Raw genomic sequence first — 21,991 nt, 5'->3', positions numbered from 1 at the left:
TTTTTTCTACAAACTTCACCTCCATCCATTGGGAATTATATTGTGAAGATCAAAACCAACCTTCCTAATACAGTTCACCATTTGGAGTTGTATTGTGAAGGTTAACACTAACGCTCATATTACAATCCGTTGGCCCCAAGCACGCCAACGGCTGTGGTTACCAACCATCTACTATTACTATTATTATTTTATTTTATTTTTCTATTTATTGATATTACAGTGTAAATAAAGACATTAAACTATTGGAGTCGTCGCTGGTCTATGCGACTCTCGACCACTGTAGCATCGTAATCCATACCCGCCACAGAGACAGGCCTGAGGGCTGATGATCTTGTGCCCCTGAGACATAGCAGAGCAGACCTCACGAGGGAGAATGAGAGTCGACATCTCATCCAGGCCATAACAGAACTCTGCGGTTGACGTTTCTTCTCAGAAAGAACCTCTGCCAGTCTCGAATAGAATCTCACTGCCTCTGGACCCATTCCACCTGATGTCGTAAACACAAGGGGAGTGAATCGACCGTGGTCCACATGTTGAATCCTTTCTTGATAATTTCTATTTTTTTCTTGTTCATTCCTCTTGTGTGCAGCTTCGAGAGGCAGTTCACGATGACATGCTACCATGGGATCGAATATCCTGATGTCGAAGAACACCCTCTGCCTACGTGTCCAGAAACCTCGAGCACTGACATTCACTCTCGCATCATTTGATGTGTTTGCTGTTCTGTGGGTGAAGTGCTCGCCGTCCAGGGGTAGCAGAGCTGGCTCAATCGTGACATCATGGCATATTTCCTGCAGCATTTTGGCAATGAGGTCGCGTACTTCATCGTGTCGGATGCAAACAAAGCCTCCCTTCTTGCATACCATTGCATGGTTTGCATCAAAGGCAGTGCCACAGGCACAGTGTTGAGGTAGGTTCTCTATTGGCCACTCATATCTCAAGGCTATGGCGTCAATAAATTCTTGTTTGTTGAAGTGGAAGCCTTTTGCCTTGAGAGGCAGGGTTGTGAGCCAGTTCGATGCCCCAACCTCCTGTGCAATTTCAACTCTTCTGAACTGGTCTGGTGTTAGATGTTCGATTATGTGCTGCAGCTGGTCTTTTTGTCTTGCTTCACGCTCCTTGCTTATCTGTGTCTTTATGTCTTTCTGCCTTTGGTGGTCGATTTCACTCGTCTCAGCCTGGGCGCAGATCTTCTGTGACAAGGATTCGGTGAGCCTGAGTGAGTTTCTGTGTTCATAGCTTGCCATGGCTACTGGATTTATAATGCCAAGGCCTCCCATCCTGGGTGGTAGTGCTAGAAGGTCCCTCTCTTCTGGTGTGGGGATGTGGCCATTGGTTAGAGATGGGAGGAATGAATCCCTGATTGCATCCTCCATTGGTTGTAGCAGCAACTCGATGTCTGGTATGGTCCTCATCACGAAGGTCCACTTGTACTTTACACCATAGGTAAATGCACTGTATGCTGCATGGGGTTCTGTTTTTACGTGGCTGGATAGTGTATGAATTTCTTCTACCCATGTCTTTACCATATCACTCACATATTTGTCTTTGAATTCCTTAGTTCCAATCACAGCCCCTAGATGCCTCTGACCTTTCTTGGTCACTATCACGTTTGTGCCTCTAAATGCTTCTTGTGCATCTTGATAGTAAGCTGGTTTCACGATCAAGATGGACTTACTTGCATTAGGGTAGTAACCTATTTCAGGGCCATGAGTTGTTACAAGGTCCCACCACTTCCTCACATCCTCAACCTTGCCAGCACCTGTGAGACCATCTGCATAGGCTACCTGTTTTACATTGGTGGCCTCGTATTTGATCTGTTGTTGCAGCACTGTCATCGCCAGGGCGTACATAGCCATGGCAACGGGATCCCCCTGGGTAGTTCCTTCTGTGGACTGGATTACACCGACATCGTGAGCCGCTGTCTTACCCACAATGTAGAGGTCTGCTGGTTCTTTGTGGGTGTTTTCCACATATTGGGCAAATGCTACTACTACAACTACTACTACTACAACTATTACTACTACTACTACTATTACTACTACTACTACTACTACTACCACCACTACCACCAAATCTTTTACCAAGTCTCCCTCAGTTCCCAATATTTCTCCACATGACTTTTTACTCTACGCGACAAAAGGATATAAATTCATATAAACATCCACTCGCAGCTGGCGCATATGGTCGTCATGTGTTGAAGGAGAGGAAATGCTGATCGTAAAGTCGTGAGATCGAATCCAGTTGGCGCAGGGGAGAGTTTGAATTTCAGCTTCCTTAATACAGTCTTCAGTAGTATCGTGTATTCAATATAGACGGTTCGACATTAGGGTCCAAGTGACGGTGTGTGCTGCCAAGAATTCTCTCTCTCTCTCTCTCTCTCTCTCTCTCTCTCTGGTAAGACTGCCCGGCACAAAACAGAGAGTACAATAGATTACGACAAGTATAACACAAGTATTTATAAAGGAATGTTATTTATTCATTTCTTTTAGCTCAATAAATAAACCATAAAATTTCTAAAGCCCGAAAGATGAATGATTGCACTTATTCTTTTTATAATTTTCATGGTCATAACGGTGGAATACAGGTCTATGATGATGATGATGATGATAACAGTTCTACTCTTTTGCTTTCCTGTTTCAAGATCACAGTTACATCATTGATAATAATACTTGATGATAATGACGATGATAGGTAAAACACACACACACACACACACACACACACACACACGACAGCTCATTGCCAAGTGAGTGAAAACTGTGACAATTTAGACAGGAATATTTATCGAGGTTAAGCCAAGGCGTGTTACTGACTACCCAGGTATAGATTTACTCAGGAAGGGGGACGTGTTGATGGGGGATTGTGAGAGTGAGGATCACGGGGTGAGAAGGAGGATCAGGGACGTATATATCTCTCTCTCTCTAGTAAATGTAACATTAAGGTAGCTAGGTAAAAAACTAATTCACAATGCCTAGTAAAGGAATCAGTATTAACTTTATTAATGTACCTTAGTTAAAGATAATACAAAAGGCATAGTAAAGAAGCCAGTCTAACTTTGTTAAGGTAAATTAGATAAGTTTTTTCAACAGGTAATTTTATTTTTGAAGCGTACAGAAATGGCCAAGAAGCACGCCAGTATTGTCCACGTACTTTACAACGATAACACTGGTCGAAGGATGGCGATAATTTGCCTTCATAAAATATAACTATACATATTTATATACACATTCATGCTGCCTATATCGCCGAGAAATTAACCCTTTGACTGCTGGCACTATCTCTCGGAAATAATCGCCATGGGTTAGCAACAATATACATCAGTTAGTACATGTCAGTCCGATCGTAGAGGAAAGGGTGACATGGAGGCGATTCGTTTGTGGTCACCCACTTTTTGGGATTATGGCGTCTGGCTATAGACAAATGTAGAGACAGAGTCAGATGGATGGATGGGCGTCTGGCTATAGACAAATGAAGAGACAAAGTCAGATGGATGGATGAACTAATGAATGAATGGATAGATGGACAGACGGATTTTAGACAGACAGATACAGAAAGAAAGTTAGACAGACAGATGGACAAATGAATGGATGGATATAGACAGATGGACAGATGAATGGATGGATGTGCGGATTGATGGATGGATACACACAGACAGATAGATACAGCTAGACAGACAGAAAAATAGATAAACAGACAGAAAGGCAGGCAGACAGAAGAGTCCACAGCAGCCAAGGGGTTAAGGATGACCCCAGAATAACTTAGTTCCCATTACAGTATGAACCAGTGGCGTATCCAGGTCACCATGAACAAGGTGGCCGAGAGGGGGGAGGGGACCCAGAGCCAGACGTGGAGGTCCGTGGAATATATATCTTTAAATGGATGACACGTGACTTAAAAATGACTTATGGTACTTTCAAAGCATTACACGTTTCTGCTAAAGGTTTGTAAGTTCCTCGATTCAAAACTCAGTAAAAAAAAAGAAAAAAAAAATCTGCTCAAAATTCATGTTTGTGTCCGTAACCATTTGTGTAGGAAAGACTGAACCCACATCAGGTGATAACTGCATGGGATATTCACCTATGCAACGTCTTTAAGTAACCTACTTAGTTCGGAGGTTTTTAAATAATAATATTCTTGCTCACTACAAACAGAGTTTTTCAAGGCGAGATTTTTCAGACTGGTGAGGGCCATTAAAAGTTCCATTCAGCCTGGGAGGATCTTGAATTAAATCATTTGGTGGCAGCAAGAATACGTCTGTCAAAAAGGACGTCACCAGGTTTAAAAGGGGTCAAGGTACTCGGTTTGATCAATGAATTATAAGGATGGATTCACCATTTCTGGGATGGGGGAAGGGAGGGGGAGGGGCTGACTCGGTGACTCGGTCGGTTTGGTTCTGGCCCCACATTTGGAGGACGCGCTGAGGGTTGGGTTCGAGCCCCACCGATTATCATTGAGTTTGTGGGGTGGACGCGCACAAGTTAACGCCTTATCAACAAAAATGAAGTCAACCAAAAACTAAAATAACCAAACCAAACTATACCACTGTCTACTTCAAATCTCTTCAGTTTCATCATCTGTGCCTCGTATTTGCCCTGTCCTCCTCCTAACTCTCAATGATTTCACAATTCGACTTCATTTGTTGACGGGGCTACTCTGGGTCACCCCCCTGGACACACCAATGACCAACATTACTACGGCAGGAGCCACGCTATAACAGATAAAATATTTACAGTATATTGCATTATAACTTCATACCCTACGATTATATAAATATCTATGTATACATATTATCTGACCTAGATTTAACGCTTGGATATATATTTGAGCGAGATTTAAATACGCGTTCATACATCTTTGAGCTAGAAAGTTAAGGCTATTGGGTGGAAAAGTTTTGCTGAATTTGAAGCCGTGGCAGGGTCCGTTGGCGTGTACTGTATATTTGGTTGTGTGTGTGACTGTGGCGCCGAGGGGAAATACTGAATGTCACCTAAAGTTTTGGTTTATTGCCAACAGTCACTTGAGAGGTAGATACTTTAACCATATACCTTCACTGCATTAGACTGTAAACGTAGGACGGATAAATTTAATACATTCACTGCATTTAAACCCTTTAGAATGGACGGTTCAACATGTATAATTTATTCTAGCTGCTGCATTCCAAAGGGTTAGTTTTGTATGTCATGGCTGGCTAAATTTAATACTTTTGTATTTGGCTGTAATAATGAAGTAAAATTAACAGGTAAAAAACTTTCCCTGCATCAGACTGTACCGGTAACATAGTATGACCAGATGGACCGGCTAAGGTAAGAGGTAACCAGTAAACACTGCGACAAGGATGTTTCTGAACATGGACCAAGTGGCTGAGTATTTGGGGTGCAATGTTTTGGGTACACGTATGTAAATATTGCAATGCACGTATCCACTGCATTACGATTTCTTATTTATTTTATCATTATTATTTTTTTATTATCCTGGCTACTGTCAGAGGGGAGAACTCTCATAATGTCGGGGGAACTCTCATAATGTCTCAGAATATGCAGTATATGTTTTAAATGAATTTGATGGTAAAAAATATAAAGGCTTTTTAAAATAGGTCACTCGAATTCAGTCAGGGGATAAAATCCCATGAAGTGAAAGAATATTTACATACGAATACAATACCAAAACTTGCAACTTACATAGACCTACAGTTATAACAACAAATACAAAAATAAAAATGTAACATAAATAAATTCCTTCCCTGCGGCAGCTCAGATATTGACTCCCATCATACCCAAGAATCTCCTGAACGGGTTTTGCGCTTTCCTTTTCAACGGGGGTCGGTATCCCATCGTGAAGTGAGGCGGGGGGCCATAATGAACTGCTGGGGGCAGAGGCGCAAAGTCACCCTCGCAGTACTCGAATGGTGCGTGGAAGTTGCCTGATTCTGGCACTGGAGGCGGTCCATAGCTCGGTTTTGGTGGTAGGTAACCCTGGCTGACAGGCTTGGGTGGTGGTCCATAGCTGGGTTTTGGTGCTGGTGGTGGTCCATAGCTGGGTTTTGGTGCTGGTGGTGGTCCATAGCTGGGTTTTGGTGCTGGTGGTGGTCCATAGTTGGGTTTTGGTGCTGGTGGTGGTCCATAGCTGGGTTTTGGTGCTGGTGGTGGTCCATAGCTGGGTTTTGGTGCTGGTGGTGGTCCATAGCTGGGTTTTGGTGCTGGTGGTGGTCCATAGCTGGGTTTTGGCGCTGGTGGAGGTGGTCCATAGCCTGGTTCTGGTACTGGTGGTGGTGGTCCATAGCTTGGCTTTGGCGGCTGAGGTTTTGGTGCTCCGTACGTTGGCTGTGGTACAGGTACAGGTGGAGGTCCGTATGATGGAGAGGGTGGAGGGCCGTAGGTCTGGGACGGGGCATGGAGTTCCGATGAAGGCTTGACGGGGCCGAAGGCGGGAGGAGGCCGACCATGCGAGGGTTTGGGTCCGCTGACGGTCACAATGGGCTTAGGGGGAGGGGGAGGGGGAGGGGGAGGGAGAGGGGGAGGGAGAGGGGGAGGAGAGGAATGGGGCTTTGAAGAAAGTGCTGGAAGAGGCTTAGACACTGGAAGTTGGGGAGACGCATTTTCCGCTAGGCTACCGGGGAACTGAAAGTGATCCTTGGTGTTTGGTGGGAGAACAGAGGGGTCGAGTGGCAAGGGAGGGATGGGTGCGGGTTCAGGCTGCAATAAAAGAAAACTGGTTATTGATCAAGACAGACTCTGGAAGGAGGGTCGTTCTCGGCATCTGGAGTTTGTATACGTAAGGCCTCACCGGGTGGGGACGAATCGGGAAAGCGTCATCACACTCTACTCCATCCACTTTGTCTTGACCTAAAATTGCCATCTCTCCATCTTGAACCCCAAGTTTTGACAAGAGACGAATTTAGAACACTGTGCTAGTAATGGAAAATGCAGTGGAAAGGATGCATAGTCTTAGTATAGTTGTATTTTGCCAATGGAGTTACCGAAAATAAGTTGCAAATGGACAAAATTTTCGTCAGGTTAGGGCGAACGACCTATAGCATCCCGTATCTTTTTGTTTTGACTTAAAATTGTGTATCCTGATAATGCTAAGAGCGAATTAAATGTTTGTTCACTACTATAAACGGAATAACCTGGAATTTCAGGAACTTGAACGTTTGTAAATGTGGATGTGAGACTTATTCCACTGGGTAGGCTATACACCTTTAGATACTTCCCTACTTTAGTGTGTGTGTGTGTGTGTGTGTGTGTGTGTGTGTGTGTGTGTGTGTGTGTGTGTGTGTGTTTTCTCTCTCTCTCTCTGGATCATTCTTCATCCCATCCTTTAACCGGGAATCAAGGCTGAGATGATGACGATTTTAGTTTCACTGTTGTTTTCAAGGAACAGCGGAGATTTAGAGTTAATTCTGGAAATCAGCTCCGAAAGTAATAATTTTGACTTTCGACCAAATGATTATGCGTAACCCTATAAAACATAAAAAATATAGGCTGCCATGTCAAAATATTTAGGCCGGATTATTTGATGTGTGTTTTAAAAGTTTAGAGACAGTATGGTTCCGCAGTCCTCTCACATATGAATTACAAGAGGACTTGTACGCCACTAAAAATCTGTCATTACATTGGCTTTCTATACTGTGCGCGGGAAAACTCCAAATACCGATAAGAAAGTATGGACAGGTGAAAGAAGAGCGTCTCCACATGAGAGGCATCATCACAATCATCATCATGCTGGCGGTACATATAAGGCATGTGGGGCAAAGTCAATCGGAGCAAGTACAAAGCAATCTAATACTGTACGGTATATGTGACTATTATTATGAAAAAGTTTACATACAGTAGTTGACCCTTTGATGCCTGAATTTTTGACAACTGAAGAAAATCCTTAGGTGCAAGTCTGAACAAAAGACGAGTGTTTTCACACAAACGTATGGGTTAATTCTTTCAGAGACAGGGTCTTACTCATGCTTTAAATTTTGGCTGTTACCACACTATTCCTTTCTGCTCAAGGAAGCCCTGTTATCTGAAGGTCTCGAGCCTATTTCGACAAATCCTTTCATGTGCATTACATTACTTGGGTATTGCACTGTTCTGCCATACGATCATATTCTGCTGAGGTAAGCCCAGTTCTCTGAAGGTTTTTCTCAACTGAACAAAATCGTCTGGTGTTAGTCTGAATAAAACCCTTGAGTGTAATAAAATCAAGCTGAACAACATGATGAAGGTAATGCGACCCCAAATACACAATTCATACCCCCCAAATTCAACCAGAGTCATTCGAGCAGGAAGTTGTCAGGTATACAAAAGAACATCCACATATCATACAGGTACCTTACATGATAAGTACTTAACTCTAAAAGAGGTACACAGGTAAGGAATATACAAGGTTCATACATTCACACAACAAACAGAAACCATCCAACTTTCATCCAGTACTTACTCTCACACGACAGCAGGAAGAAGAAAGAGAGGCGTCACAACACCACTCCTTAAGGTAACAGTCAAGTGACTTTCTAGGTGACTGGAATAGACAACACACAATACAGTAACACATGAGAATTGTGACAGTGGAAAGAAGGAACTCATGAAACGATCTGAAGTGGGAAATACGAGGTGGAAGTATAAAGTCTCGCATTCAACAAAGGAAATTGAGAAGACGCAAGATATATGACAGCGAAAAGAAGAAACACACGCGAAAGAAAGACTTGAGATATAAACAGTAAGCTTAGAACAAGGGCTGATATTCTCGTCGGTTACGGAGGCTCCCTAACACCTTTTCCAAAGCAATTTATTTTGCTTATTACTCCTTACTGTCCTCTTCTGTCTTACATATATCTTTCCAATATCGCCATACTCTGAATAAATAACGTACAAAATAATTGTAATTGGCCATAACAAGAATAAATCGCTTAGGAAAAGGTGCCAGGGAGCTTCCTCAACCGATGAGGGGCTAAAGTCTCCCACAATGAATACAGAAAATAATAGAACGTAAAAAAAAAAAATGAAAACTGTGAAAGTTGAAGGAAGACACAATAAATTGAAATGGGAAAATGTTATAAGACGCACGCAGTAAGCATAAGAACAGGCTTTTTAATAACAAGTAAAGAGAAAATAAAGGAATTAAAAAGAATGGGGTAATAAACAAGCATAAATGAATATAAGGACAGTAGGTTGAAAAGAATGGGACGTTTCTGGGGAAGTTAATATGGGAAAGTTAATATTCACTGTTAATATTCACTCCGCAAGGGAAGTACTTGATTTTCTGCTTTTAAAATACTGGGACAAGATTTACTAAAAGCTTTACTTTAAAAATAAGCTCTATGGCAAAATTTAGTACAAGCTTTACTGTAAATACAAGTCGTATATTTTCTCAATAATCATCGACAGGAGCGAAAATCTGACTGGCAGGTCGAAAAGTCTACTGTAGTCTGGCAGTTCAGTGAGTTGTAAAACTTTTCTTAGCTTACGGCGTCTTTGTCAATGTTTTCTGCTCATTTGCTGATATTTGTATTCTTGTATATGTGTATGTACTGTATGTTATGTAGGCATGTATTATTTGCATCGTGTGTTCTTAACCCCTTCATCTTAAGGCAACTGCCTCAGCCGAATAAAATGATCGGGGGGCAAAAAGAATACAGCATAAAAGACATTCTCGACTTGAAGGGGATACAGAGAACTGCCTGTAACCCCTTCAGCCCGGCGAGACCTCTCCTTGGCTGAGTAAAATCATCTGACAGTAATACGAACGAAATGAGAAGATTTTGAGCTGAAGAGGTTAATAAAAGTGAACATCCAGGGCGGGAAATTGTGTGGATGTTTTTGCGAGATGTGATCGGGTTTCGTCAGTCCTCCTTAAGATTAAAAAGAAAAGTGAAGCCAAAAATCTGACTGGAGCTAAGAATGTTGGCAGTCGTCATGCTATTATCAGGTCAAACGAGATCGTCAGTTATATATATATATCAGGTCATTGTAACCGATACATTAGTCTGTGCGGAGATGGGCGGTATATACAGATTCCCCAGGCATAATCAACACACATACACACACTCATTGCTCATTATTCTTGACAGGAAGTTTATCAAGCGTCTACTAGCTACCTACCTTACGTATCCACTTAATCATATGTCATACTTAAGACAATCAACATTTCAGGGTTTACTTTTACACTATGGAAAAGGCCTCGTCACTGGTTTTACGCTAACCTGGCCCAAAACTGCTATCTCTCCATTTTGAAATCCGAACTATAAGAAGAGATTAAAGCTACAACAGGATGTTAGTCGCGAAAAAGTGCCATGGAGAGGATGTACAGCTGTCTTTTTCTGCCACTGAACTACGTGAAACAAGTTGCAAAAGCCAGAAATCCGGGCCAAGTTAGGGTAAAAACAACTTAGTGCATCCTGAACTGGAAACTTGACATCCTGGGTCACAGTAACTTTTAAACCACAAGGGACAACTGATCTAGTTTTACTCTGGCTAACACCAAACTAATTTACTTGTAACTGTTGATCTCTCAAGGCCAAAAGGTTAAAAAACTATCAACAACTTAGTCCTTAAATTGGGAGTACGACTCATCTTTGTTTTTCTGGCTAAAGTCTAGGGTTAATACTCCTCAGCTGGCGGTCCTGTGTAGTTCATGATGTTCGGGTGAAATTTTCCGTCTGGCGTCCACCTGTAGTCTGTCGATGCTCAAATACCAGAGTAAAATTTGGAAATCCGATAGAAAAACGCAGTCCAGGAAGTTGTACATAAAATCATTCCCGTGTCGATGGCTTCAATCGCTTCAGGCGTCAGTCCAGTCATGTGTGTGTGGCTCCAAGGTCATCTGCAGCTTGGGGTAATCAGTGTGAATATCCCTGTGCTGCGGTGGTCACTACGTCACCTGCCCTGCGTCGACCCCACCCCACACACGGATTGACAGGTGTATGTGTGGGAGGTGGGGTGAAGTGGTGATATATGCAACATAGTTAGTGCACACATCTCAGACCGTATTCTCGTGGGGTTTAACAAGCATCCTAAGGTACCTCTTCCTTAGACGTACTTGGGGCGAGGTTCACAAATATCCAGTCATAACTAAGATCTGTTTCCACTGGAAAAACGAATTTTAGATAAACAAGACATTAATTTCAAGTTTAGTTCTGAATTCAACATCACTTATTTTCCCCACATGCAACGTTAATAATCTCTCGTACGTTACTTCAGCAAGTTATGAAGATATATTAATAATGAATAAATAACATTCGAGAAAATAAATGGCTGAAGGAAAAGGTACCATCTAACCTGCTAAGCCCATGAAAAGTAGGTCCCTCGCTGTTCTAATGATAAACGGTTATAATAAGCATTTTTACAAATATTTACACAAACACTGGACAGTGATATGATACAAAAAAACAACATGAAAAATAAGCCTGGTTTTTACAAGAATTATGACTGCAATTCCTTCTGCTAAGCCTCATGGGATATGCGTTGGCTGCCTGGCAAAAATGGGCGACAAAACGAAGGAAAAATGAAATGCGTAATAGACAGAGAGAAAGAATACAAAATGACACAGGGTTCAAGGAATAAAAAAAAAGGTCATTATGCAAAATACTATATTTCATTATGTACAAAATATATCCTCCTTACATCCCGTAGTATGATATCGAGGAAGAATAAGTGTGTAGGTGTTGGTTTAGTATGCATCTTTACTAGGAAAATGGAGGAGGGGAGCTGGGAGGAAAGTGTGCGTGGAGAAGAGGTAAGGAAAGAGCAGGGAAAGGGGTAGGAAGGAAGGAGGGAACAGGATGGGAGAGGGGAGAAAATGTGATGAGGGAATGGAACAGGAGGGGACAGAAGAGGAGGAAAGGTGATTCACGATATAATGACCAAAAACGAAGAGGGGGAGTGACAGAAATGGGAGGAGGAGGAAAAAGAGATGTACAGTAGGCAGGGAAGAAGACGGGAAAGAGGAGGTGAGAAGAGGGAATGGAAGAGGAGGAGAAAGAGGAGATAAGAAGGAAGAGAAGACCCAGGGAGAAGATGGGGGAGATGAAGGACAGACACCAAAAGCCGAGAGAGCCTTCACAACACTTCTCAAAACAAATTCCATCAAAGGCTTATCATTACTGTGGCGTTTGTATGGAGGAGGAGGAAAAACTTACGATGAATGTACAGTGTATGGAAAGTACTTACGGTGACAGGAGTGTGTGACGTGGGCAGTGATGTGCTTGTGAATTGCTGGTAATTGCAGATTTACTTTCTGGTTTATTGTTGAGCGTAATGTGTGTGTGTGTGTGTGTGTGTGTGTGTGTGTGTGTGTGTGTGTGTGTGTGTGTGTGTGTGTGTGTGTGTGTGTGTGTGTGTGTGTGTGTGTGTGTGTGTGTGTGTGTGTGTGTGTGTGTGTGTGTGTGTGTGTGTGTGTGTGTGTGTGTGTGTGTGTGTGTGAGCAGGTATTTAGGTATTCGTGTGGTGATGACAAGTACGGGAGGTGGTTGTGGTATTGTGGAGGTATAGTGGTGTGGTGTGGTGTGGTGAAGGCTCTCTCAGGCAGGGAGGATTGGGGATACAGAGTGGGGGGCAAACACTCACCCTCTGGAGCCAGGCAGGGATGGTGGCCTCCACAGACTTGTGAGGGGTTGGAAATTTCTCGCGTGTGTGTGTATGTCAGTCACTATACATATGCATACAGATACACCAAGAAGAAATATTCATATGCATATATATATCAACTGTTCACCTCCACCGATATAACCTATGTAAGGTCCTATGACAAGATTTACACATTAGATGTTAATTTTCTTGATCTGATATATATACAAGTTATGTATGTATATGTGCACACATACATCTATATGCATATATACATACTTACATACAAATCTGCATGCATGAATATTATACATAAAGAACTGAAGAACCCGAAGTATATACGACTTTAAATCCTGGCTCAGCACAAAGAGAGGTTCAGTTTTTGAGGAGTGAATGAGGGAAGGGTAGGATACGAAGAGAGAGGGGGCTGGGGGCCGGGGGGGTGGGCTGTGTGGCGCGGCGCGCCCCTTTACGAGATTCCGGCACTCACACACTTCGGCCCCGCACACTCTTATAATCTATATTTTGCGCTATATTCTCCTTGGCGTGGAAGACTTCGTAACAACTCTTCCCCTGCGATTTACCTTGCATGTTACTCCTTTATTTTCCTTATATGTTATCTATACTTTTAAAACAACGATATGCTTTCCACCACTACGAAATACTCAGATGCAACGTGGTAAATAAATCGCTGAGGACAAGGAGCTACGAAGTCTCCAAAGCGACCGAGAATAAGGCCATTTATCATTACACATAAATCTAAAAAAAAAAAAAAAAAAAAGCTCAGATAGGCTTTTTTGGATTGAAGACGACTTAAAAATGTGAAAATTTATATATATATTGTAACCATGCGTGTGTTTATATTTAATGTTCATTTTATTAGATTTTCCGTCAAGTTATGAGCAACGGGTGTTTATTTTGTAAACAGGAACCCGTAAAAAATATTAAATCATAAGTCAACAACTGAAACATGGGAGATGGGAGGACAGGTACGGTTGTGTGTTGGTGTATTGCTTCTGTGCTGGTGTATTATTGTTATTATTATTATTATTATTCTCATTATTATTATTATTATTATTTATTATCATTATTATTTTGTCCCGCGCTCCATTTGCGTTCGTGGGTGCAGTATATTAGGCCTATCTCTTTTACCATTCTTTCTTGCCGTCCTGCAGTGCCATGAAATTGCTTCAGTGAGAGAAATCATACCCAGATACTAATACTCTGCTGACATCCATAAGAAAAAAGGATATTCTTACATTTTTAAATCCCGTGCATGTATGTGATCTGTTAACAAGGAAAAATTGTGTTCTCCGTGATGATAAAACAGTTTTAGCTCGACACTGACCCCCTTCAGGTATAGAGACAAAACATTCGTACGGTTAAATAATAAAATCCATTGGCCTCCTTTGCCCGTTTTTCATTACTCGATATAGAGATATCTAAAATTATGAGTAGGGGACAAAGATGCATGTTATTACGCTCAATGAAGGGTAACATACACTTAGGCCAATACGTAGCATTCAAGCGTCCAGAATGAAAACAGACAGGCGAGGCGAGAGAATTGAAGCATCTGATTGCTACACAACAATATGTTGTGTTCCGGAGGGTCCAAGTAGGGCATAAACTGTTACACCATCACAGTCAACACCATTTCTGCATGTAGACAGACATTTTTCCTAATCTCACTGTGTCTGGACGTAACTGCTATCACAGACAGGTTTATTTTGATCTCACTTCCCATTCACTGACTGACTGACGACTGGCCACATTTTAAAGTATGATTCTCTATTGATATACTGTTGAAAAACAATGCATATAGTGTGATTATGACCTTTATGGCACTCAGAACTATATACTGGTACGCTGGTGAAACGCAATTTATGTGAAATATGATCTGGAACTTTAAGGCACTCATACACATTCCGTACTGATACGTTGGTGAGAAATGATCTATACGGAAATGGTTTGAGCCTTGGGAAGGACATGACACTAAAAAATCTAGTACCGCCTGTTCATCACACCTCCGGAAAAAAAAAAAAAAGATTTTGTATACATAGGCATTCAAAGTGTCAGTCTTTTGAGGCGTGAGAAATAATCAACAGTGAATTGACTTACTTTTGAAGCAGAGTATGACATTCAAAACTCTTACCATTTTCCAGTCATCACACCTCCATTAAAAAGGCAAAAACAAAGCAGATATTTATAGTCGTCATTAAAACCGTCAGTCTGTTGAGGTGTGTGATGCAATGAGGGGAGTAAGACTGGGATGTGTTCGATTGCACATCTCAGCGACTGGGGCGAACAACCTATTATCATCATATTAACTGGACTGGAAAAGTGCACTGCAGGGAATTCAGGTGGTTGAACAGATGCAGTGGCTTTTAGGTAATACTGGAAATCTATTTTTAAATCGAAGCCAGAGAAGATTTAGGGTTAAAAATTAGTGTTAAACAAAAACAGTTTGTGAGGGTAGGCTAGAGAGTAATAGCTACGACTGCCCAAGAGGGAGAATGAAGGCTGGGGGACTTGTAAAATCTGGGACACCACAAAAGACTGGTGACAGATACGTGCGAGACGAAAGAGTTCACTGGAAGGCTGGTACGTTCACTGAAGGATGGAGTGCTCAGTTGCAAGTCAAACGTTCACTGAAAACCTGAAAGATTCACTGAGAGTCAGAAGGTTCGGTGAGAGATAAAAGGTTCAGCGGAAGATGGAAAGGCCTGAGGAGCCCGGGCTGGCACCTCGCTCTATTTACACTCAAGGACCACAAGCACTGCACAGCGAAATCTTGAAAAGGGGAAGCACTGGAGGAGAGGAGAGGCGGAGACTGGGAGCAACGGGAACACGTGAGGGTTAGAAGGCGACTTGGAGGCGAGAAAGGCGCATGGATGAGGGGGGGGAGGGCTAAGCATCCAGCAGTAGAGGAGAGCTGTCGCCTGAGAGAGCGGTGAGAGAGGAGGGAGAGCGAGAGCAGTGGCCTGTGCGGCTACTAGAAGGGACGTACGCGGGGGAAGGGGCCGCCATGGGAATCCCGCCATTTGCTCAGGTCCATCCTCGGCAAGATCCCGGACTGGCAAGGCACGCGTGGGTTGCTGCAAGGGTGGGAAAGGGTTACGAGAGGGGGCAACAGACGCCACCGTGCTGGCACATCACCCCGCACTGGATACCCTTTGCATCACGATTACTTTTCTACAACTAAAAGAAACATGACGAAAACAACAAATAATACTGTTTTAATTAATCTTTTTCTTCTACAGCAACACATTATTAAAACATCAAATAATACTGGTTTGATCTACTCATTACAGATTAATTCTACCATTATTCATTACGGATAATTTCTATATCTATCCATTACGTACTGCATCTATCTGAATCATCAATCTCTCCAACTCTCTACTGGAAAAAACACAAACCTTGAGGAGTTACTCAATTAACACAATCGTTTTCTATATTTACCTGAGAGAAAATCAAACCACTCAACATTAACTACACAATACTACACAGGCTATCTCCACTCTACTCACATCTCGTGGTCTGGCAGTACCATGGCATACACCTGCATAGTCTTGATCTCGTCACTGTTGTCGCAAATAATCCTGGAGAGTTTGACTTTCCTGATCTCCTCGAGCTGAGCTGTAGGAGGCGGGGGGGGACAGAAGGTCAATAACGTCATGAATGAAGTGCAGCTGGGGGAGTGACAGAAGATTAAACTGCACATACTTAATAACAATAATAATAATAATAATAATAATAATAATCCATCCATCCATCATCCAATCCTACATTGCCCCATGAGGAGCGTAGGAGCCCGGGGCTAGGCAGTTGGTCTCGACATTTAAGATGAGTGAAGTAATAATAACAATAATAATCTATCCATCATCCAATCCTATCTTGCACCATAAGGAGTGGAGGAGTTTAATAATAATAATAATAATAATAGTAATAATGAAAGGAGTGGGCCAAAACAGCGCATAGTGTTACCATGGTCCTTTTACACTAACTTGGCCAAGATTTTCGCCATTTAACAGCTTTAATTTCACCTACCTCAGTGACAGAAGACAGTACAACGGCTCCTACAGCCTTCCCATAGCACAACTTCGTGACTAGCATCATATTGTATTCATCTATTGTTACAACTCAGCATTCAAGATGGAGAGATGGAAATTTTAGGTCATGAGAATGGAACAGAACGGCGTACACACTTACCAGGAGTGAACTCTGAGGGGAATCCGCGGTTCTCATACCAGAATCTGTCACCGAATCTGAGTTCCTTGAAGGTGAGGCCAATAAGACAACTAAAGGTGGGGCCGATCATGGAACCAGGCAGGGGACGCTCACTGACACCTCCACTCCACAAGTCAATGTCGTCAGGGTGGCTGTGGGGAGAGGTGAAGAGGTTGAGAGATGGGGAGAGATGGAGAGAAGGGGTGAGGTGGAGGGGTTGAGAGAAAGGGAGGGGTTGAGAGAATGGGAAGGGAATTAAGAAGGGGAGGGGTGAAGAGGTTAAGAGAAGGGGAGGGGTTAAGAATAGGGGAGACGTGAAGGAGTTGAGAGAAGGGGAGAAGTGGAGGAGTTAAGAGAAGGGGAGGGATTAAAAACAGGGGAGAAGTAATGGAGTTGAGAGAAGAGGAGAGGAGAAGGGGTTGAGAAATAGGGAGAGGCTGAGAGAAGGGGAGAGGTGGTGGGGTTGCGAGAAGGGGAGGTGTTGAGAGAAGGGGAGGAGTTGAGGGGAGGGAAGGGAAGGGATTGAGGGAAGTGAATGTTGAGCTGGCCTGTAAACAAACACCCTCCATTGATATCCTGCTACTCTATTTTCTTTGCAATACTTCCAATTAACTCGACAGATTTGTTTTCGTTTGTATTCTCTGCACACAGCTGACCTCACCCAAAGGGTCTGGCGTTGCTTCTGTATTACATGATATTCCTTTGAACACACTACAAAGGCCTCATGTTGTTTGGCTTCCTGAGTACTGCATTGAACCCACTTTAAAAACTTCACATTGTTTGGATTCCTGAGCATTCTTCCAAACACACTCCAAAGACCTTGTATTGTTTGGATTCCTCTGAACACACCCCATAGACCTCCCGTTAGTTGGATTTCTGAGCACTCCTGTGAACGATCTCATCTTGTTTGGATTCCTGAGTACTCTAAACACACTCCAAAGACCTCACATTGTTTGGATTCCTTAGCACCCCTCTGAACACACTCCAAAGACCTCACATTGTTTGGATTCCTCTGAACGCATCCCAAAGAACTCAAGATGTTTGGATTCCTTAGCACCCCAATGAACTTACCGATAGATTTGCGCGTATCTACTGACGGTCTTGTTGCTCATGGTTCCCAGCAGATCCTCAAACCTGTACGCCCTGGGCAGGCCACAGAACTCCCTGAAGTTGTTGTAGGAGTTGACGCCGTGTTCCCTTCCTCGCTGCATGTTGATAGCCGCCAAGTCCATACCGAATCGCTTGCCTGGATCTTGGAAAAGGTGGTTGGTTACCTGAGGGGGAGGAAAAGCATATTCAATTAACCCAACTCAATCGACAATCAAGCCACCTCCTGTAAGCCCCATGATGAATACAGATCACACCACCCACCCTCATACAGGTCATAAACCCCCAAAACAAAGCAACTAAATCCAAAATAACGCCCAATTCAACCCACCAATCCCACACCAGAATCACTAAACCCAACTACAGTTCCTAAAAACGGTGAAAAAAAAAAAGACAAATCCCATTTTGTCCCCTTTGGAGGGTAGGGGTACGAGGCTACGCTACTGTTAGTCCAGAACAATAGCAGTACGAGACCAATCTACGCCCCTGGTTGTGTACACATGAAAGGAAAATCTCTGGTCATCTCTTGGACTTGAACCATTGCACGTAGGCCACAGCGCGAACCAACTCAAGTGCTCTACCAGTCACACCACCAAAACCAACCTAATAAAAACCCATAAATCTCCCCAAAACAATCCCATCAACTCAAAAAAGAAAGAAAAGAGAGGAAAAGAAAAAAATAATGCCATCAACCCACCTCCTGCGTAACTGAGTCGTCCATAGCCTGAGCCACCTGGTTACACAGACCCATGATGTACTGGTCGCACCACCCGCCCTTGTACAGGTCATAGGGCTGACGCAACATCTCACTAAGACGCTGAGAACCTGGTGGGAGAGAGACAGAGGGAGGGTTTGGAGGTTAGGAGTAACTCTTTTGTCTACTGCATTTGCTTTGCCTAATCTTTCATCTTTGTCTATTTATCCATCGATCTATTCTGTTCATCCAACTATCTGTCTATTTAATTATCAATCTGTCTGCCTCTATCAATCAGTCAGTCAATGAATCTGTTCTTTCTCAGTCACTTTCTCTGCATTGCTTTGCCTTACCGATATACTTGTGGTTGGGGCTCCAGCGTTCAATGGTGGAGGGCAGGAGGGAATGGCCGAACCTGTAGGCAGAGGTCACGAAATCGGCTGACATGGAGGGATCGATCTTGGGGTCATAGCCGTCGAAGTAACCCTGGGGAGGGGGGGGAAGACAGGGTTAGATATAGTACTGGAGAAGAGGAGCGAGGGTGTGGAGGGGCGAGAAAGATGGGGAGGAAAGACGGAGAGATAATAGGGAAGAGGAAAGAGGGTATAAAATGAGACGTTTGACTGGGTGTAAGTACTGTATAGACCAGTTTTTCTTAAAGTGTGGTCCGCAGGCTAATTTAAGTAAAAGATAAAACATATAATAAACTGTAAAATAAATAATGTTATGACAGTTATGTGAAGTGGAATATCAACAGTTATGTTCAAGTTAAGCCATTAATAAATAATTCATTAACAATTTTAGTATATTATAGCCTACAAATACCTTTAAACTCAAGAGGTAGGGTAGGAGGGAAATCTACTCATAATTAAGGGTTCGCCACATGATTAGTTTTAACAGATGGGGTCCGCTGCCCGCGCAAGTTTAAGAAACACTGATATAGACTGAGGGAAAAATTCCTTTTCTTTCAGTCACAAGTGCAAACAGGTAACTCTATAACTTCTATGTTGTAGGCTATATAACAGGAGGTACAACACACACACACACACATACACACACACACACACACACACACACACACACACACACACACACACACACAAGGAAATCCTCATGAAAAAAGACAGAAAATGCATCCGACTTACGTGCTTCTCAAGGATGATGCAGGAAATCCTCATGAAAAAAGACAGAAAATGCATCCGACTTACGTGCTTCTCAAGGATGATGCCGTACTTGTTCATCACTTCCTTGCCGAGCACCATGGGCAAGAACTCGTTGTAGGTGATGTGCTGCACGATGGCTGCAATGATGTGCCGTGCTTCCTGGGGAGTGAGAGAGAAAGAGGTGAGAAGATGGTGGTGTTGGATTAGGGATGTGAAGAAACCAGGCAAGAAGACTCTTTCTACTCAAATTTGGCCTAAAATTACCATCTCTCCATCTCGAATGCTAAGCTGTACTATTTGATTAGGGCTAAAATAAGAGGCTACTCACGAAGAGGTGATGTGGAAAGAATGTAGAGCCGTAGCATTATTTTATTCTGTAACTGTTCTCTGTGAAATAAGATCCAAGAGGACGAAAATCTGGGCAGTACAGGTGAAAGGACTATAAAAACACTCGACCGTAAACACTATCAACAACCTACCTCATACATTCACCTACCGTACCTTCTTGATCAAATATATTCTCTTCCTACTAACCCCCCTATTAAAAAAATCTACATCATACCAGTACCTACTATAGTCGATTTGTTTTCACTGGACGGAACCAGGCCAATCCCACGATTTGACCCCCCTCAGCAAGCCTCTCTCCACCATCCTCTCAATATGTCCAAATCATCTCAACTTACTGGTCTACATCACTTCTCTAATACTTCTCATGCCAAGTCTCTCTCACAGCACACTAATCTCAGTTCTGTCCCTCAGCATGAACCTGCCCATCCATCTCGTTATCCTCACTTATAGGCATTCCGGTGATAGTTTTTTTTTTACTTGTGGGTGCTCCTTTCTCTTTTTCTAGACCATTTCCATTCACTTAAAATAGTGTGGGATGATGATGATGATGAAGACGACGGTGATGGTGATGATGCTGATGAAGACGAAGATGATACATGATTGAAAACTTGGCTGTGACTTACATGGTAGAGCTTTTCGTCGTCCCATTGTGGGTTGTGTCTGTAGAGCTCCATGGTGATGCGGTTGTGTTCCCTCATCATCAGCGTGTGCAACACCGCCAGAACCTAAGGACACGTGAGTCAGTATATAAACACAATTGGCGACACAAAATTAAACATTACAAATACAACTGACGGCACAACAGTAAACACTATAATATGGATAAGAATTTTACGGTATGGAAGAGTGACCTATGCAGCTGTGTAAGGCTAAGTGTTTGTTAGCTATGGGTCGTGATAAGTACACACATGAAACAAAAAAATCAACAGTGACAGCCAACTGGTATTACGCCTTTGGGGGATGGAAGGGACTGTAGGCCTATTGATATAATGTGACATAAATAAACAGATCAATAATATAAATAAAACTCTGGCCAACTCCCGGATATGGACAGTGGTGTGTTAATGTACACTTTTGCCTGAGCTAAGGGTTTTACCACCACAGAGTTATAACACCAGCTGCTATACTGTTACATATATAATAAAAATACGCAGACATTCGTGGTGTATCACCTTCTCATGCTGTTTTTTACCACCTCACAGAAAAAAAAAACTATTATTGTAAGACAATAATACTAACATTTTGAGAGTACAAATCTGTCTAAATTACTCTCTCTCTCTCTCTCTCACCAGCTGTTCGTTGACTCGACCATCGCCGGCGTCGAAGCAGAACACATCCTTGTTGGGCCGAATGCAACCTTCCTCCGGGTCCTCTAGCTTCAAGGGTAGCAAGTCCTTCATGCCGTACTCCCGGAACACTGGCAGGGACTGGTGGGGGAAAGGTAGGGGTTAGGGACGGTTAGAAGGGTAGCGCTCTCTCTCTCTCTCTCTCTTTCAGTTTAAGGCAGGGTTCACGAACTAGATGGGTCAGACAGATATAATTAGATAGCAAAGTCAAAATCTTCTCTGTATAAAACAAACCACAAATAGATCATGAAGTCTGTTGCTTTTTGCTGAACATCCTTTCCAGAGCACTTCTTCGTGACTAGAATCATACTCTAGCACTAATCCCTGACTATATCTCTCAGCATTCAAGGCGGAGAGATGGCACGATGGACACAGTAAGCAAATCCCCCCCGCCCCCACTTCTTTCTCACCTTCATTAATCCGTGCCTGCTGAGCCTGATGCGTTTGGCGTGTTTGTGATCACTGCCGTACACCCAGTTGGCGTCGATGTACGAGGTGATCTGGTTGATCTGGGAGCGGGGACCTGTGAGAGAGGGGGAGGGCGAG

At 42.9% G+C, this 21,991-nt stretch overlaps 1 protein-coding gene across 1 annotated transcript in view; it reads right to left on the bottom strand.

Annotated features, from left to right (window-relative positions):
• Positions 1-5,753: 5,753 nt before the first annotated feature.
• The window catches only part of LOC145400456 (immunomodulatory peroxidase-like), a 99,679-nt gene continuing 83,441 nt past the window's right edge, over positions 5,754-21,991 (bottom strand). Inside the window, exons 9-21 of the mRNA XM_080272969.1 lie at positions 21,856-21,968; positions 21,389-21,526; positions 20,723-20,824; positions 19,797-19,910; positions 18,942-19,074; positions 18,592-18,719; positions 17,859-18,061; positions 16,770-16,939; positions 16,088-16,196; positions 15,565-15,652; positions 6,614-6,695; positions 6,482-6,545; positions 5,754-6,429 (exon numbers count right to left, since the gene is read on the bottom strand). Of these exons, the coding sequence (XP_080129095.1) occupies positions 5,754-6,429; positions 6,482-6,545; positions 6,614-6,695; positions 15,565-15,652; positions 16,088-16,196; positions 16,770-16,939; positions 17,859-18,061; positions 18,592-18,719; positions 18,942-19,074; positions 19,797-19,910; positions 20,723-20,824; positions 21,389-21,526; positions 21,856-21,968 (2,120 nt within the window). The remainder of the gene's footprint in view (positions 6,430-6,481; positions 6,546-6,613; positions 6,696-15,564; positions 15,653-16,087; positions 16,197-16,769; positions 16,940-17,858; positions 18,062-18,591; positions 18,720-18,941; positions 19,075-19,796; positions 19,911-20,722; positions 20,825-21,388; positions 21,527-21,855; positions 21,969-21,991) is intronic.

Source organism: Coenobita brevimanus, chromosome 52 (genome assembly GCF_032717465.1).
Source record: "Coenobita brevimanus isolate Jiangsu-jjx chromosome 52, ASM3271746v2, whole genome shotgun sequence".
Classification (NCBI taxonomy): Eukaryota; Metazoa; Arthropoda; class Malacostraca; order Decapoda; family Coenobitidae; genus Coenobita; species Coenobita brevimanus.
Note: the sequence above shows the minus strand (reverse complement) of the source record. Positions and strands in the feature narration are given on the sequence as shown.